This window comes from Enhydra lutris, unplaced genomic scaffold (genome assembly GCF_002288905.1).
Source record: "Enhydra lutris kenyoni isolate GAN:26980312 unplaced genomic scaffold, ASM228890v2 scaffoldscaffold4, whole genome shotgun sequence".
Classification (NCBI taxonomy): domain Eukaryota; kingdom Metazoa; phylum Chordata; class Mammalia; order Carnivora; family Mustelidae; genus Enhydra; species Enhydra lutris.
Genome location: NW_019154088.1, coordinates 19,775,911 through 19,793,924, shown reverse-complemented (window position 1 = coordinate 19,793,924; position 18,014 = coordinate 19,775,911). Strand labels below are relative to the sequence as shown.

General features: G+C 39.4%; 1 protein-coding gene across 3 annotated transcripts in view; it reads right to left on the bottom strand.

Moving 5' to 3' along the window:
* LOC111140068 (mitogen-activated protein kinase 6) overlaps nucleotides 1–18,014 on the bottom strand; it is a 39,644-nt gene that overhangs the window by 12,706 nt on the left and 8,924 nt on the right. For all 3 annotated transcript variants that reach the window (XM_022492465.1, XM_022492453.1, XM_022492462.1), the window contains exons 2-3: nucleotides 4,505–5,694; nucleotides 2,221–2,365 (exon numbers count right to left, since the gene is read on the bottom strand). In XM_022492465.1, the coding sequence (XP_022348173.1) occupies nucleotides 2,221–2,365; nucleotides 4,505–5,059 (700 nt within the window). In that variant the 5' untranslated portion in view covers nucleotides 5,060–5,694. The remainder of the gene's footprint in view (nucleotides 1–2,220; nucleotides 2,366–4,504; nucleotides 5,695–18,014) is intronic.

The following is an 18,014-nucleotide window of genomic DNA, read 5'->3' as shown; positions in this document are numbered from 1 at the left end:
GAGAATGTGGAGAAATTGGAACGCTCATACAGTGATGGTGGGAATGTAAAGTGTTATGACTACTTTGGAAAATGGTCTGGCATTTCTTCAAAAAGTTAAACAGAGTTATCTATGACACAGTAATTCCACTCTTAAGTGTATATACACCCAAGAGAATGGAAAACATACATCCATACAAAAACTGTACACTAATGTACATAGTAGCATCATTAAAAAGAACAAAAATCCAAATTTCCATAAACTGATGAATAGGTAAACGAAGTATGACACACACAGAGTGGAATTATCTGGCCATAAAAAGACGACTAACTGATACATGTTATAATATGGATGAACCTCTGAAGTACTATGCTAAGTGAAAGATGCCAGTCATAAAGCCACAAGTTATATGATTTATTTATATGAAATGTCCAGAACAAATCTATAGCAACATAAAGCAGTTTAGTGGTTGCCAGGAGCTAGAAGAAGGGGGAAATGGGAAGTGACTGCTAATGGTTACAGGGTACCTTCTCGGGGCAAGGGAGAGAGACGACAAAAATTTATCCTAAAATTAGATGGTTCTACAATCCTATGAAAATACTTAAAAAGACTCAATTGTATACTTTAAATGGGTGAACTGTCTGGCCTGTGAATTACATACTGATAGGATTTTTTTTTTTTTTAAAGATACAAAAGCTTTCTCCTTGCTCTCTTTTGGAGAGTGCTATGGGGGAAGCCCATATTCATTATTCATTACAATATCATGAAGGCACTCAAGCAATCTTACAGAGAAGCCTGCATGGTGATAAACTGAGGTCTCCTGCTAAAAGTCACATGAGTAAGCTATCTAGAAATGAAAAAAAAGGGGTGGGGGTAGGCACCTGGGTGGTTCAGTCATTAAGCATCCTGCCTTCGGCTCAGGTCATGATCTCAGAGTCCTGGGATCCACCCCCGCACCTGGCTCCTGGCTTGATGGGGAGCTCGCTTCTCCCTCTGCCCCTGCTTGTGCTTGCTCACTCTCTCAAAGAAAGAAATAAAATCTTTAAAAAGAAAAAAAAAATCTATCTAGAAGTGGGTCTTTCTGCCCTAGTAAAGCCAACCAACATCTTGACTAGACCCACCTAGCTAAGTCACCTCCCAATTCCTGACTCATTCGAACTTACAGATAATCAATGTTTGTTGTTTAAGCCACTGTGTTTTGATGTAAGTGGTGGGAGGGCCACTCTAAAAAACAGTAATGTCAAAAGAGAGAAAAAGACTTAAATTACCATCGTCTCTTCTCTAACTAAAAAAATTTTCAGTACCAAACTATTTCCTAGTTTTCCAAATGGAAATTCCTCTGTCTACTTTCTAAGTATTCTGGCCCTATTTTAAACTAGTCATAAATGTGTTCATTATTTGACACCTTCCTTTCATCCAACTTTTCTCACTAATTTATGCACATACATGATTTTTTTCATCAAACTTTTCTCACTGATTCAGGCTCATACCCTCATTTATATAATACCATTTTTTTTTCTCTCTTCCTCCCACCAAAATTCTTCACTATTCCTAAGTAGCGGAAAATCTTTTGACTTCTTTATGCCTTTTGTTCCAGACATCAATGATGAACACTCTTAAGTTTATAGCTCCTATAATCTATACTAAATAATTTTATACAAACTCATACTATGTTTTATAACACCTGATATTTTTTCATTCATGGGTTATTCATCCCTTCCCATTTTGACTAAATCCTCTCTCTTACACTTCTGTGGGCTCCCTCATAGCACCAAACTCAGCAAAAAATTATTTGTTTGGTTGTTTCTGTAAGATCACAGCAGTGAGACAACAGGATATGGCAGTTCAGGCAACACAGATGACAGGGGATGAAGAATCATTACATTTTCAATGACAGCTAAAAATTTTCACTAGGAGTGACAAATACTGACAGGATTATGCAACTCAGGTATCATTTAACAGATTACCAATGAGCACTGTGAATCCACAAAATATAAAATTTGTTTAAGAAATAAGATAATTATAAAAGAGCACTAGAATTGACTAAATTTGAGTGAACAATCACTGAATATATTAGTAAGTTTTTAAAATTTTTTAAATATTAAAAACACCATTTATCTTTTCATTTCAGTATCACAGACTATAGTAAATTGTGTTAAATCATATATATCTTGCTTCACAGATACATGCAAAATTATTCCTTTGAGGTAATTTTTTTCCATATATTTTAAAATTTCTAACCTGCAAAGAGGGTTTTACCAGTCAGCATTTCAGCAAAGATGCAGCCTGCAGCCCACATATCAATGGCTTTAGTATAATTATTAGGAGAAAGTAAAAGACGTGGAGACCTGTACCATTTAGTAACCAATCCTTCAGAAAGATGACCCTGGAAAGGAAACAAAAACATACTTTAATTTTTTACTTTAGCTGAAGAACAGTACATAAAACTTGATTCATTAAAGAATCCCTGATCTTTAAAAAAAAAAAAAAAAAAAAAAGTACTGTGAAATCCTAAAACAATACTGTTGATTTCTATGTCTATTTTCAAGGCTCTTGTACTTTTCAGGCTGAATGGAGGTTAAACTCCCCCTGGGACTGATCATCTATAAGAGGATATTCACATGAAGTCTGCTGACCAAAATATACCATAAGAATTTAGTGCTGATTCTATGTCACAAATTCCAAACATGTTTCAGAAGAGGAGCTATTTTTCACTCAAGTCTTAAGTTACTTAAGGAGCTGGGATGCTTTAAATCAATGAGGGACAGGTAAAGACAGGTAGGTAAAGTATAAAACACTGCCAATCTCCTGACAACCTAGTGGACCTGGCTCTACTATGTATCCCATTCCTAATCAGTTTTATTACTTCACATTTATAAAGCATTTAACAAAAGTAGTTATACATATATGACCTTACTTCATCCTTAAAACAACCCTGAAAAATTATGAAGGTAGATATCAACTCTAATCTAGAGGGGTAGATTAGATGTAGATATCTAGAAGTAGATAGATGAAGGAATCTGCCTAAGGTCATATACCTTATTTGGATGTAGAAATGGAACTCAATTTTAGATAGTTTAACTCTCAGTTCAGTGTTCTATCCACCATCTTCATAAAAAGATGTGGTGAGGGGGCGCCTGGGTGGTTCAGCGGGTTAAAGCCTCTGCCTTGTTCTCAGGGTCCTGGGATCAAGCCCCTCATCGGACTCCCTGCTCAGCAGGGAGCCTGCTTTCCCCTCTCCCTCTCTCTCTGCCTGCCTCTCTGCCTACTTGTGATCTCTGTCATATAAATAAATAAAATCTTAAAAAAAAAAAAAGATGTGGTCGTCCATTTCATTTTAAATACTAAATTTCTACATTCAAGTTCTTAAAAAATAAATTATGCTTAATATGAGATGATACATGTGAATGAGAAGGTCTGCTTGTTTAGATGTATGCTATGGGAAGCCAAGCTAGCACGGAGTTCCCAGAGGTTCTTTATAACCAAAGGAGCTCCATTTTAATATTATAAACATCAGGGTCCCACAGACAATTTCATTTGAAAACTAAGAGACTGAGGTTCAGCTCAGAAAATATTAACTTCACGGGGCGCCTGGGTGGCTCAGTGGGTTAAGCTGCTGCCTTCGGCTCAGGTCATGATCTCAGAGTCCTGGGATCGAGCCCCACATCGGGCTCTCTGCTCTCTAGGGGAGCCTGCTTCCTCCTCTCTCTCTGCCTGCCTCTCTGCCTGCTTGTGATCTCTCTGTCAAATAAATAAATAAAATCTTTAAAAAAAAAAAAGAAAATATTAACTTCTTCTAAGAAGGCAAATTGTTACCTAAAGTACAGTTACTATGAATCCTTTTAGCTATTCTTTTTTCTTTTTTTAAGATTTTATTTATTTATCTGACAGACAGAGATCACAAGTAGGCAGAGAGGCAGGCAGAGAGATAGAGAGGAGGAAGCAGGCTCCCCGCCGAGCAGAGAGCCCGGATGCAGCTGCAGCTCGATCCCAGGACCCTGAGATCATGACCCGAGCTGAAGGCAGAGGCTTTAACCCACTGAGCCACCCAGGCACCGCCCCCTTTTTAGCTATTCTTACTTCCATTTTATCTTTATGCAAATTTTAATACTAAACAAAATTAAATTTGCCTAAACAAGGCCTAAAAGAATAGTAGAGACTCAAAGGGACAAAAGACCTAGAAGTTGAAATAGAAACTTCTCTTACCTTCAGACAGGACCACAATTCTGCCCTAAACACATAAGAATATATTCCACTTTTAAATAAGGGACAGTTTTAATTATAATAAATAACCATACAGTTTTAGGTATTTGTAAGTAATTAGGATCACACTCCAACTTCCTTTTATAAACATATGGACATTCTGAATGAAAGTAGATCTGTATCAGAAAAAAAGATACTACATAAAGTTCAATACAATTAACAATAAAAACCTGTCACAATATACTATGAAGATACAAGTACCTAGTCTTTCCTGATGATGTCCATTAGTTTAAAGGTCTGTCTCACCTAGCTTTCCACGTACCTTATGGGAATAATGGGGATCCATGATCCGTGCAAGACCAAAGTCACCTATCTTCAGCACCAAGTCTTCAGTATTAATGAAAAGATTAGCTGGTTTGAGATCTCTGTGCAGTACGTTTGCAGAGTGAATATATTTGAGCCCACGTAGCAGCTGATACATGAAAAGCCTGGCATGCTCTTCCAGTAAAGGGCCCTGCTCCAGCACATTAGCCAAGTCTGTCTCCATGTACTCCTGAACAATGTAGACACTGTTCAGTTCGGTAAGAGAGCCTACATCGTCTGTTAACTGGCTTCCACTAGGACCAAGAATTTCAAACACTTTCACAATGTTATCATGGTCAAGTCTTCTAATAATTTTGATTTCACGTAGAGCATGTTTGACACTCTGGGGATCAGTAAGGACAATTTTCTTGATGGCTACTCTTTTGTCACAGTCATTGTCTACAGCAGAAAAAACCAAGCCATTGCCTCCACAACCCAATGGTTTTAAGTCCATATACCTAGAGCCCAGATCAAAACCATGAATGTTCATGAGACTTTCAAATTTCTCTGCCATTTTGAAACCTTTACTATTGCCTTTTCCTTTCGAATTGTTGAACTTGTGTAAACAAGGAAGAAAACTGACATCAAAAGGAAAGATCTTTCAAAAAAGGAAAAGAAAAATAATTTTGCTTCCACAACAAGATGATTTCTTGATGTTCATTGCATATGCCAACCAGGCCCGTTGAGTTCCCCTTAGATTTAAAGCTCAAAAAGCTCTATTCATACTGAGAATTAAAAAGATTGCAGTACTCATAGTTCAAGAAAGGGGCAGCAACTCTGCAGACATTTAAAGAAAACACTCAAGAAACTTAAACGGAATGAAATGACATACTATGCACTCAGATTTACTGTGCTAAACGATTTAACATTTAACAAAAATGTGAATAAATATGCACACAACAGGCTTCTATGAACATTCTCCTCACAGTGCAGATACATTCAGTGTTGGACTGGTCCTGAGCAGCATCATTCTAAGGTGCTGGTAAGCACTATTTCCGTTTTGCCTCTTTTCTTCCTTTGTTGCTGTTTATTTCAACAGGAAGCCCTGGCGGCTGTTGGTTAACAGAAGATGTCTTTTGTTAGTGATCAGGTGGCTCCAGCTCACCACAATCACAATCAAAGCTACCGTCCATCTTACTCTGATAAAACCTGGAGGATGAGAAAAAAGAAGGAAAAGAGTCACCACCAGGAAATATTAAATACTCTTCTCTTCAACTTTGTAAAATGACACAAATTGGGCAGTTAGCTATAAATGACTACTGGTACAGAACTTATTTATTTATAGTTACTAAATGGAAAGATGACCCTCAATCAAAAATAGCTATCCATGCTATAAGCAATTCACATGTACCAGGCTCAGACTCTAGATCCCACCACATTAGATTCTTTGTATTTATGGTCAGTGGGTTGTATCATTTCTTAAAGGCCAAAGAGCAAAGCAAGGAAGGTTCACAGTATTTTTACAGAACTCTTTAGAATTTGAGCAGTACTACATTACTACCATTTCTCTTAAAAAAAAAAAAAAAAAATATATATATATATATATATATATACATATAATAAGACTGCAATGTGTTACTTCCTTAAAGAACATGTTTACTTATTAACTACACCAGTAAACAGTGAACAAAAATCAGTACAAATAAGAAACTTACAGCATATGCTCTTCAATTTACAATAGAGTGAACTCAAACAGTGAATAAACCAATGAAAAGGTGTCTGGCTTCATCAATAATCAGAAAAATCAAACCACCTCAAGAAGATACATTTCAGATTAGAAAAAACATTTTTAAGAGTCTGTTACTATCAAGTCTGAGGAGGAATGTGGAAAAACAAGAACTTTCATACAATACTGGTGAGTTTAAATTAGTAAAAGAATGGCAAAGAGCAATTTAGAATAAATAAATGCATAAATAAGTAGCATACCTATGACTTGGCTATTTTTCCTCCAAAAAACACTGTCTAGAGAAATACTTGTAAATGAACATACAAATGCCCACTTTTTTTGTAACGGCAAAATATTAAAAAAAAAAGCCTAAGCTTTCAACAATTTGAGGATAAATGAATTTTATTTATAGAGTGCACTATTACATAATAGTAAAAATGAACAGAGATGGTTGAAATCACCATACAATAAATTTAAAAGGCAAACTGCAGATAGAAATGTATATGCTGGGGCACCTGGGCGGCTCAGTCATTAAGCAGCTGCTTTTGGCTCAGGTCATGACCCCAGGGTCCTGGGATCAAGCCCCGCATTGGTCTCCCCGTTCCCTGCTCCTCTGGGAAGCCTGCTTCTCTCTCTCCCACTCCCCCAGCTTGTGTTCACTCTCTTGCTGTCTTTCCCTGTCAAATAAACAAAATCTTAAAAAAAAAAAAAAAGGAAAAAATGCACATGCTAAAACCACTTACTTCAGGTTTGTAAGCATGTATGATGTTATTTTATGAGTGCATATATAAATGTGGCAAAAGTATTAAAAACATATTTGGCTGTTAAGTACCAAATTCATGATAACATTGCTTTGAGGAATGAGGGAAGCAATTACCATAAGGGTGGGATTACACAGTATGCTCCAACTACATCTTTAATGTGTTCTTTCTTTCTTTTTTTTTTTTTTTTAAGATTTTATTTATCCATTTGAGAGAGTGTGAGTGAGAGAGAGCATGAGAGGGGAGAAGGTCAGAGGGAGAAGCAGACTCCCCGTGGAGCTGAGAGCCCAATGCAGGACTCAATCCTGAGACTCTGGGATCATGACCTGAGCCAAAGGCAGTTGCCTAATTGAGCCACCCAGGCGCCCCTTTAATGTGTGTTTTTTTTTTTTTTTTTTAAAGATTTTATTTATTTATCTGACAGACAGAGATCACAAGTAGGCAGAAATGCAGGCAGAGAGAGGAGGGGGGGGAAGCAGGTTCCCCGCCGAGCAGAGAGCCCAGCACGGGCTCGATCCCAGGATCCCAAGACCATAACCTGAGCCGAAGGCAGAGGCCTAACCCACTGAGCCACCCAGGCGCCCCTAATGTGTTATTTAAAGAAAAAATTGTGGAAGTATGACAAATTATTAGAATCTCATAGAACTCAGAAGTATGTATATGAAGAGATCAAATCATAGGGTGAGAAGACAGGCTGACAAATAAGCAAAACAAGTATCAGATGGCAAAAAGTGATGTAAAAAAAATAAAAGAGAAAGAGCTCAGGAGAGTGGTTAGGGAATGCCTCTAGTAAGGTGGTACTGGGAGCAAAGCTCTAAAGTGGGTGGGTCTCAGGGGTGCTATGTGGGAGTAACTGCTATGGACAGAGGGGCTAGCACATGAAAGCCAGAGGGTGAGTATGTGCCTCATGTCTAAGAAATAACTAGGTAGTCAACATAGTACTAATTTAAGTGTACATGCCCATAAGCAAATAATACAGCCTAAACCTTAAATGGAAAGGCTTCTTGTTGCTGGTTTTTTAATCTAAAAACTGGTATAGGTGTGTATATATATAGTGTTATATTCTGATTGGGTCTGAAGAAATTGGAAGCGGGACAGGTGCAATATTCATTTATTCAAAGGGTTAATCATTTAAAGGCAATGAGAAACGGTTTACCAAGACATGAAATAAAGCAGCCCACCCTGAACTTGAATTATGTGACAACTTTCAATCACCTTCAGGTTTGGCTTAAGAGAACTGCTAGGACTCTCAAACTCATCAGCTGTTTTCACAAGGGTGAAGCTTTTATACAACAAGGAATCTGCCTTTACTTTCTTCCTGCTACATATTCCCACATAACTCACATGTGGAAATACAAGAATCTGAAAAATACAAGGTAACAGCTACTTGCCACAATCTGAACAAATCTCCAACTTCAAGAAATCCACATCCATTACAACTATGTGACAGAGAAACAGATGATACTGATAACTCAGAGACTAAGTAGATACAAAATCCTTAAGGCAACAGCTTTTTAAAAAGATTTATGAGAGAGAGAAAGTGCACATGCAGGCGCCACAAGAGAGAAAGTGGGGAGGGGCAGAAGGAGAGAACCCCAAGCAGACTCCCCTAACGTCAGGCGTGGAGCTAAATCTCAGGACCCTGAGATCATGGCGAGAGCTGAAATCAAAAGTCAGACACTTAACCAAATGAGCCACCCACTCGGCCTGGCTACAGCTTTATTTAATAAAAATTGATATTTACTATTGAGTTCTTTTAATAAATATGAGCACTTCTTGTATCTGCTTAACATTGTAAAGGACATTAACAGCATAAAAGCTTTCTTTGTTTTACTCTAACAGACAGTTTCTTCTGTTTACGAGTTTTTGTCTGCTTCTCAAGGAAAAAAAAAAACTAATTCAAGGAAAAAAAAACACAAGAGGACTCCTAAAATTCTCTACTTTGTCAGTCTGTATAAAACATTTAAAAGTTAAATTTTGCAAATAAACTTTTGAATTAAAAAATACTTCAGGGGCACCTGGGTGGCTCAGTGGGTTAAGCTTCTGCCTTCGGCTCAGGTCATGATCTCGGGGTCCTGAGATCGAGCACCGCATCGGGGTCTCTGTTCAGCAGGGAGACTGCTTCCCCCCTCTCTCTGCCTGCCTCTCTGCCTACTTGTGATCTCTGTCTGTCAAATAAATAAATAAAATCTTAAAAAAAATATTTCAATCGCTTCTCGGCCTTTTGGCTAAGATCAAGTGTAAAAAAAAAAATATTTCAGACTTTTAAAGGATTTTAATGAATACTGTCTCCCCTTCCCAATTCTTCTATTTGTATACACCTTGATGTTTCCAGTTGCCTACCAAATGTCCCTTTAAAAACAGTATTTTTTAAAGTCTCCAGTATTTCTGGGATCTTACATTTCTAGTCTCCACCTGAAATAGATGTTTGTTCATACAAACATGCACGCGCATGCATACTTTCTCTTTTCTGTTCTTGCCCTTCCGTGACCAATCCCTTAAACCTCAACTTTTAGGTTTTTGATAAATGTACATTTTAAAGTCAGTTCTACAGACTTGACATAAGAACATTAAAATCTCTAAGTACTCTCTTAAGCTTCTAGTTCACTAGTGGAGCAATCATAGTCAAGCACAAATAATTTAGCTTTGCTAAAAAGGACACCACTATTACTTGACTATTAGCACTATTACGGAACTGCAGCCAGATTACTGGAGAGAGGTAAGAGAATGAGAGCTCTACTCAAGACTTCTACCCACATCTGCTCTCTTTAAATTACAGTGAAACCAAGAAGAATCACAGACCAAAAACTACAAGGATGACAATACTTTTTCAGAAATCTCTGTGACTGGTCAGCACTCAACAGGGGTAGGGTAGGTAAAAATCCACCTTGGGGAAGGCAGGAACTTGTGCCTAGGCTGAGAACTGCAGAGTCCTCATTAAAGATTCAGGTGATGACTATATTGAAAGACTTGAACAGACTTTTCAGAAATACAAGACCATTCTAAGAAATAAAGGAATACTAATCACCAAACTTTAACTCTAGGTCAGAATTATGCCAATAAAAAGTTGGGGGTGGGGGGTGGAGCAGACCAATAGCAGTGCTTGCCCAATGGTATGCCTCATTGCTCTGCACCATTCTTCAAAATCCTTCAATAACCATTAGACCAAAAGCTACTGGAGCATGTTTTCATCCAGGAGCTTGGAAAGTAAGCCCACCTTAAGCAGTAAGTTGAAGGCAATGTTACACTGGTGTATGATGAAGTGGATCCAGTGAATGTTTCCAATTCAGTCATGCTCCATTCAGCAAGTAGTTGCTAACAATGTTATATACCTGTTAATATACTAGGTACTGGGAATAAAATGGTAAGTAAAAACAGACTTGTGCCCTGCCCTCATGGGGTTTACAATATGGCTGGGGATAAACAATAATAAACTAATAAGAAGAAAAGGGGGGCAGGCAAAAGGGACAAGTGGTACTAAGGAATGGTACAGGATGCTGAGAGCCTGCACACTGGGGGATTTGACCTAATTAGGGAGATCAGAATATATGCCTCTGGAAGCCATAAAAAGGCTTAGTGACCATGAAGATCCTCCTTATCACCCTGATACTGGATTGTGAGGTGTCCAACTACCTTCCACTTCCCACATCCATCATGGAATTCTTGGGCCAGACTCAAGTATGCAGATACAACTCAACTGGACCAGCAGATTACTGGTCAAGCACACTCCATTTGAATCAGCAACCTAGAAATGTCCCATTTCCACCACTTTCTCTATTATCTTTGACATTTAACTTCATTAAAACAAGTTCAAAGAAAGATCTGGGGCTCCATATTCCTTTTGCACTTCCACACACTTCAAGGGAGGAAAACAGTAACTAAGATGAGACAGTAACTTAAAATAACCCTTCCCAGCATCCAGTTTCTCTGCCTCCAAACCTCAGCGCTGATACTGTGTTGCTTGCAGAGGGATCCTTACTTAAATTTTAATTAGCTGGGCCAATGTTTTGCTTTTAACAATGGGGTGGAAAAAATGAATTACAGGGAATGATTTATAAAAATAAAGTTGGCTTGGGTGCCTGGGGGGCTCAGTCGGTTAAGTGCCCAACTCTTGATATCGGCAGAGGTCATGATCTCAGGGTCCTGGGATTCAGCCCTGAGACACACACTGCACAGCGGGGAGTCTACTTGGGATTCTCTTTCCCTCTCCCTCTGCCCCTCCCTCCCTCGTCTCTCTCTCTCTTTCTCTAGTGCATCTTCTCTCAATAAAGAAATCTTTTTTTTTTTTAAGATTTTATTTATTTATTTGAGAGACAGTGAGAGAGAGCATGAGAGGGGAGAAGGTCAGAGGGAGAAGTAGACCCCCATCAAGCGGGGAGCCCAACACAGGACTTTATCCTGGAACTCTGGGATCATGACCTGAGCGGAAGGCAGTTGCTTAACTAAATGAGCCACCTCAACAAATAAATCTTAAAGTCCTCAATAAATAAATCTTTAAAAACTAATCAAGTTGGCTTTATGCTTTCCCCTTTGGCTTTCTTTCCACCATAAAATGGAAGTAAAAGTTTTCTATGTAGCACAGTCTGGGCTTCCTACGTTTATAAGGCAGTTCCCTGAAACTGCATTAGCCACACTGGTCTCCTCAAGCACTCCTTTCTTTCCTTAATCACCACCTGCTTTCTGTCACTGAGCCTACCTCCAAGCCAAGAAAAATGCAGGTACTCTGAGTCAAGTCTAAGTATATTCAGTAAAGTTATAAAATGCAAAAGAAAAGACAGTAACTTCGCGCCGTTTCTCCATTCTGAAGAAACTGGGTTTTCCTTCCCTTCTTATCTAAGAACTACTTGGCCGCATATCAGAAAAGGAGTCTGGATGTGCAAATCAAGTTTGAGGTGAGAGCCTTAAACATAAACCTTACTTACCTGGTTTTCTCTTCCATCTTCCACCCAGCCGCTTATCAGGTTAAATGTTGACATGGGTCATAGGGCCTGATCACATGCACTGACAGCTCTCCACCTCCCCCCTCCTCAATGGCTCTTGCCTATTTTGCTCTTCTCCCAGGTCAAGTGAGTAACTTGAGTTAAATGGAATCCAGCCAGCCTCACATCTACTCAGCCAAAATCCAGTTGCTTTTGGAGAGAAGGGCAAGGTTGAGCTCTACTTAAATTCACATAGCACTATCTCTTAACCCTGGCACAGAGAGGTGTTGTTATAGCAAATTCATCCTTCCCTAAGATCGTATCTCAAGCTCTCACCGAAGTTACTAAATTTCTAGGGCAAAGAAGGCCAAAGGCTACAGTTTAACTGCGTGTTCAGATGCATTCTTGACAATGCCCTTGTTCCTGATGTAAGGTAGTCCTTATAGTTATCAGAGATCCTTCTCAGGATATGGACCTCAAGGAGGCTCATGGTGTAAACAATGTCAACGAATGATCTTAGTCATCTGGAGTGAGAGGAGGGACTTGAAACTCAAACACCAAAGTCTAACAAGGCCTTGCCTGCTACTAGTAACCAGTGTGTGCAATAGAACAAACTTAGGAAGTCAAAGAAAGGATTGCTTGGCTTCTAACAAAGTATCCAAAAACTCTTCTACTCCCCAAAAAACTCTTCCACTCCCAACTTCTGTTCTTAAATTGTCTGAACCTTTGCCTAAATACACGTTAACATTAGGGACTTGCATTTGCCTTTGACTGTTTAAAAAGCCAGTATGTGGGATGCCTGGGTGGCTCAGTCAGCTAAGCAGCTGCCTTCAACTCAGGTAGTGATCCCAGGATGAGCACTGGTCTCCTTGCTCAGCAGGGAACCCACTTCTCCCTCTGCCTCTGCCTGCTACTCTGCCTGCTTGTGCTCTCTCTCTTTCTGACAAATAAATAAAATCTTAAAAAGCCATTATGTTCATTTTGATGCTCATCTCTAGTTGCTATTTCTTCTAGGGTATCAGTATTAGAATATAAAGAACTCCACAGATGAGATAAATTGGTCAAAAAATCTTTAAGGACCCTTCCAATTCTCAGTCTATCATCTATGAAAGCCCCGTACAAGTCTTTTACTTCACTGGTCATTTGTTTCCAAGCACTTATTACGGTGGTATGCCCAGATTGGGGGATATGTGATTCAAACTGCTGTATATTAAACATTAGACAAACACAATCCTCTCTATATATTTATGGCTAGAAATTTTAAAATAATTATAATAACCCTTCATCCCCTCTCTTATCTTTCTCCTGCCCAAGCCCTCATTTCTAAGACTCCTCTCCTAACTCATGTTAAGGAAACACTGGTGCATATATATAAACAGGAGACATGTGGGCAGCCTCCTTCTTCAAGTATCTTTGGCCATATGAGGATTCCAACCAGATGAAAATATAAATTTCTGTAGCAGTCAGGATAGGTTAGAAAATTGTAGAGTTAACAAATAACCCCCCCAACATCTACTGACTTACAAGAGAAGTTTTAAGTCTTGCTAATGCAACAAGTCCAACACAGCTGTCATGCAAGTTGTCAAAGTAACTACTAGCTCTGACCGCTGCAAAGAAGTGGGCATATTTCGCTGCTCTAAAGCTTCCATCCAAAACACACTTCACTTCTGCTCACCTTTTACTGACCAAGGCAGATCACATGGTCACATCTGCTTCAAGGGAGTAGGAAAATGCAATCCCAACATGGTTTCAGTAGCAGAAAACCAAGATGTTCTGAACAGCTTTGACTAAAACAGCTTCAATTCTACCATCCATCCATTTTTACTCTACAAAACCTTGCTGAGTGTTTATCATATGCCAGATGTTGTTTTTGGCATAAAGGTATAGCAGGGGTCAAAATAGGTTAAAACAACAACAACAAAAAAATCATCCTGACCTCATGGAGCACAAACTCCTAGGTCATTGTAGTTGCTTCCTCTCTGTCCCACTAACTTCTTCCTCCTCTCTTTTCTAATACTATTCTCCTTCCCTGTCTTAGGCCATTCTTCCCTCGTCTAGTCTAATCTCTATTCTTCAGGTGCCTCTGCTCTTCTAGGGTACCATTTCCCAGGGCACCACCTTACCACTTTCCCCTCCCTCCGCTTTGTTGTATGTAACTCTATTTTAAAATAAAAGGTTTGAGGGATGCCTGGGTCGCTCAGTCAGCTAAGCGGCTGCCTTCGGCTCAGGTCATGATCTCAGGGTTTTGGGACTGAGTTCTGCATCAGGCTCCCTGCTCAGCAGACAGCCTGCTTCTCCCTCTCCCTCTGCCTGCCGCTCTCCCCGCTTATCCTCTCTCTGTCAAATAAAATCTTTTAAAAAATAAAATAAAACGTTTGAGGGGCGCCTGGGTGGCTCAGTCAGTTTAGTGTCTGACTCTTGATTTTAGCTCAGGCTGTGATCTTGGTGTCATGGGATCAAGCCCCACATTGGACTCCACACTCAGCATGGAGTCTGCTTGAGTTTCTCTCCCTCCAGCCCTCCCTCTACTCTCTTTCTCTCTCTGATAAGTAAATTTTTTTTAAAAAATAAATAAAAGATTTGAAACTCAGTTGCTTTAGTAATACTTTCTGAGCATAGTACCTGGGTGCTTAGTAGGCACTTTATAAACTGTACTAACTGAATTAATGTAAACAGCATATTTTATTTGATAGTAAAACATTCTGGAGAAAACAAGCTCTAGCCTCAACTTCCTCAGAATCTGCTCACACTTTGACCTACTGGGGGAATATCAGTGATGACTCCTAGATATGGTACTTTCCTTTCCAGGAATTCCCCCCAGGAGCTTCACTGTATGGTAAACACATAGATTTGTCAATATGTGAAGAAAGCAAGGATTTCAACTAACTCAGACTGAAGAAAAAAAAGAAAACTTGAACTTTGTTATAGCTCCTGTTTTATTCTGTTGAGGTAGTAAGAAGGGATTATGCCACTGAAATAGTGTCTTAGATTAGCAGACAAGCAGGATTCTATAAAAAGTCCCATTAGCCCATGTGATACCAAGTAGGTATCGTGAAGATATGTGAGACCTCGACATTATTCTGATTATTCTTCAGTCCATCCTAGCAGGCTCTATGGCATTTAGCACCACTGCTTTCCAGACTGCACACCAAATATAACTGCTGTCATTTTTCAGCTAACCCTAGTGAGGGTATGAAGAAGGCCACAACATGCAAGGCCATCCATACAAAATATTTCTGGACTCTCATCAAAGGGAGAACCACAAGCTTTATTGGTGAGTACCCAATTTTTTTAAAAAATGAATCAGAATAGCATATAACTTTCCTGGAATATCCTTCTTCCTTTGTTTCTCATTTTCTCCAAGGCTGAACAAAGCTTACAAGATTAAAAAAAAAAAAAAAAAGTGTAAGTTTCCTATCAGATTCACACTGAAGTTTCATACTACTGAAAAATTCCTCTCTGGTTTCACTAAAACCATATTAAAAGGGAAAAAAAATGAGTTAAGGAGATGTGACATCTAGTCCAGGGTCCATGGCTAAATTAGCTTATAATCAAAGCATTTCTAGGCCTCATTTCCTCAACAGGAAAATGATGTAGCTAAACTACATGACTTCTATGGCCTCTTCCAGCTCTAAAGTTTTATCATTTTAATGAAAAGTTCAGGATTTCCACTTCTGATTAGAATGCAGAAAAATTACAAAACACCATTACTCACACCATATAACATGATAAGATAGATAACCTACAATACTGTAGTTTTTGAAAAACCCATCAGGAAAGCTAAAGATGCAAAGAAATCTAAATAAACTAAATTCTAGAAAATATTAAGCCTTTCATAAAGGAGACCATGGCTATTCTCATTCCTGGCAAAGTGGCAAAGCAAGGAAATTTCCACTAACAGAATTGAGAAGAAACCAACCAAATTTATAACCAACTTTTATTAGCTGAATGTGGTTGCAATTAACAGATTAGAATTCAGAGGAGGCCCAGCTATAAGTCCCACCTGCCAATTCCTTCCCACAGGTCATCACAGAGAGCTAAAGTCTGAGGGCAAGGCAGGAAAGCTAAGAGAGTATCTCATAAAATATATAGGCCTCCATCACATCCAAGGCAGCTGCTCTGAAGGTGGAGGACAAGTCAAAAAGCATGAGATAAACCCCTCCAATGTATTCTGAGTACAAGGCAGATAGTATCCCTAAGGCAAATAAACAGGGCACAAACATGAAGTAGAGAAAAACTGAGGAGAGGGGTGCCTGAGTGGCTCAGTGGGTTAAGCCTCTGCCTTCGTCTCAGGTCATGATCTCAGGGTCCTGGGATGAGCCCTGCATCAGGCTGTCTGCTCAGCGGGGAGCCTGCTTCCCCCTCACTCTCTGCCTGCAGCTCTGCCTACTTGTGATCTCTCGCTCTCTGTGTCTAGAGAAAGAAAGAAAGAAAAGAAAAGAAAAGAAAAGAAAAGAAAACCTGAGGTGGTATTGGAGAGCAAAGAAAATGTCCAAGCAGTCCAAAGAGCCGCTGGCAGCTAAGCTGAACAGGTTCAGAAAGCTGACCGGATAGAAGTATAAGAAGAGATCATAGAAAAAATTTTCTAAAACCAAGGTGTCTGGGTGGCACAGCTGGTTAAGTGTCCAACTCTTGGTTTCAGCTCAGGTCATGATCTCAGGGCTGTAAGACTGAGCCCCATGTTAGGGTCTCTGCTCATTCCAGAGTCTGCTTGAGATCCTCTCTCCCTCTGCCCCTCCTGCTCTCTCTCTCTCTCTCTCTCTAAAATAGATAAATCTTTAAAAAACAAAACAAGGTGACGTGGGTGGCTCCGTCAGTTAAGCATCTACCTCTGGCTCAAGTCTTGATCACAGGGTCCTGGGATCGAGTCCTACATCAGGCTCCTTGCCTAGCAGGGAACCTGCTTCTTCCTCTGCCTGCTGCTCCCCCCGCTTGGGCAAGTGTGCACTCTCTCCGACAAAATCTTTTTAAAAAATAAACAAATAACAAAACTAAACAATTTTCCAAAACTGACAAAAGACACCAACTCACAGACCCAAGTACTCAAATGAACTACAGGCAGAATAAGTAAAAGAAACCCATACCTAGGTCTATCATAGCCAAACTGTTGAAAACGGCGAGGTGAGGGGCGGGGAGAGCAACTGTTAAAAGGAACCAGGTGAAAGAGAGTTAACTATATACTAGGGAAGTACAATAGGAGGGATACCTGATTTATCTCTAGAAACAATGAAAGCCAGAAGACAAGAGAACATCATTTTTCAAGTGCCAAAAAGAGAAATATCAACCCAGAATTCTGTACCTAGGGAAATGAAGATGAAATGAAGATCTTCATTCAAAAATGAAGACGAAATAAAGACATTTTCAAAGAGACAAAAGTGAAAAGAATTGGTCTCCCTCACGTTGTGGGAAACAAAGGCAGAAGAATTATTAAATTTCCTTACTACCTACAGCCCACTGACAAGTCCTTGACAATCTCTAGGAACTCAACTGCCTCCACGTTGACACTTTGCCAAGGGCAAAAGGCAATCCTAGTTCGACACCCCCACCCCACCAGATCCAGTAAGCCTACTTTAACATATAAAAATTCTTTTGGAAACTTCCTTTATCTCTAAAACCCCCAAGATACATGGTAGCAATCACCTCTCCCCCCCACCCTGCAAGCCAAGGATATGGCCCACCAATATACATCCGAAGGGTCTCAGGACTAAGGTTTTATTAGACAGTAATAAGCGATCTTTTCCTAACAATAGGTAGCCCCTTCAAGGTCCTGGAAACCTTGCTTCCAAATTCCTTTGAGACATACGCTATCCCTAACCCCCTCCCAACTTGAAATTATATAACAGGCCACTCTTCATGACCCCGGTGCAGCTCTTTCTACCCATGGGTCCTGTCCCCGTGCCTTAATAAAATCACCTGTTTGCACCAAAGATGTCTCAAGAATTCTTTCTTGGCCATCAGCTTTGAACCCTAACATCTTTCCTATAGCACTTCAGAGTTTTGCTAAAGAAATGTTAGAAGTTCTTATGCTGAAGGAAAATGACAACAAATGGAACCTGCATAAAGGAACAAAATCTCCAGAAAGGATAAATAATTAGAAAATATAAAAGGTCTTTAAAAAAAAAA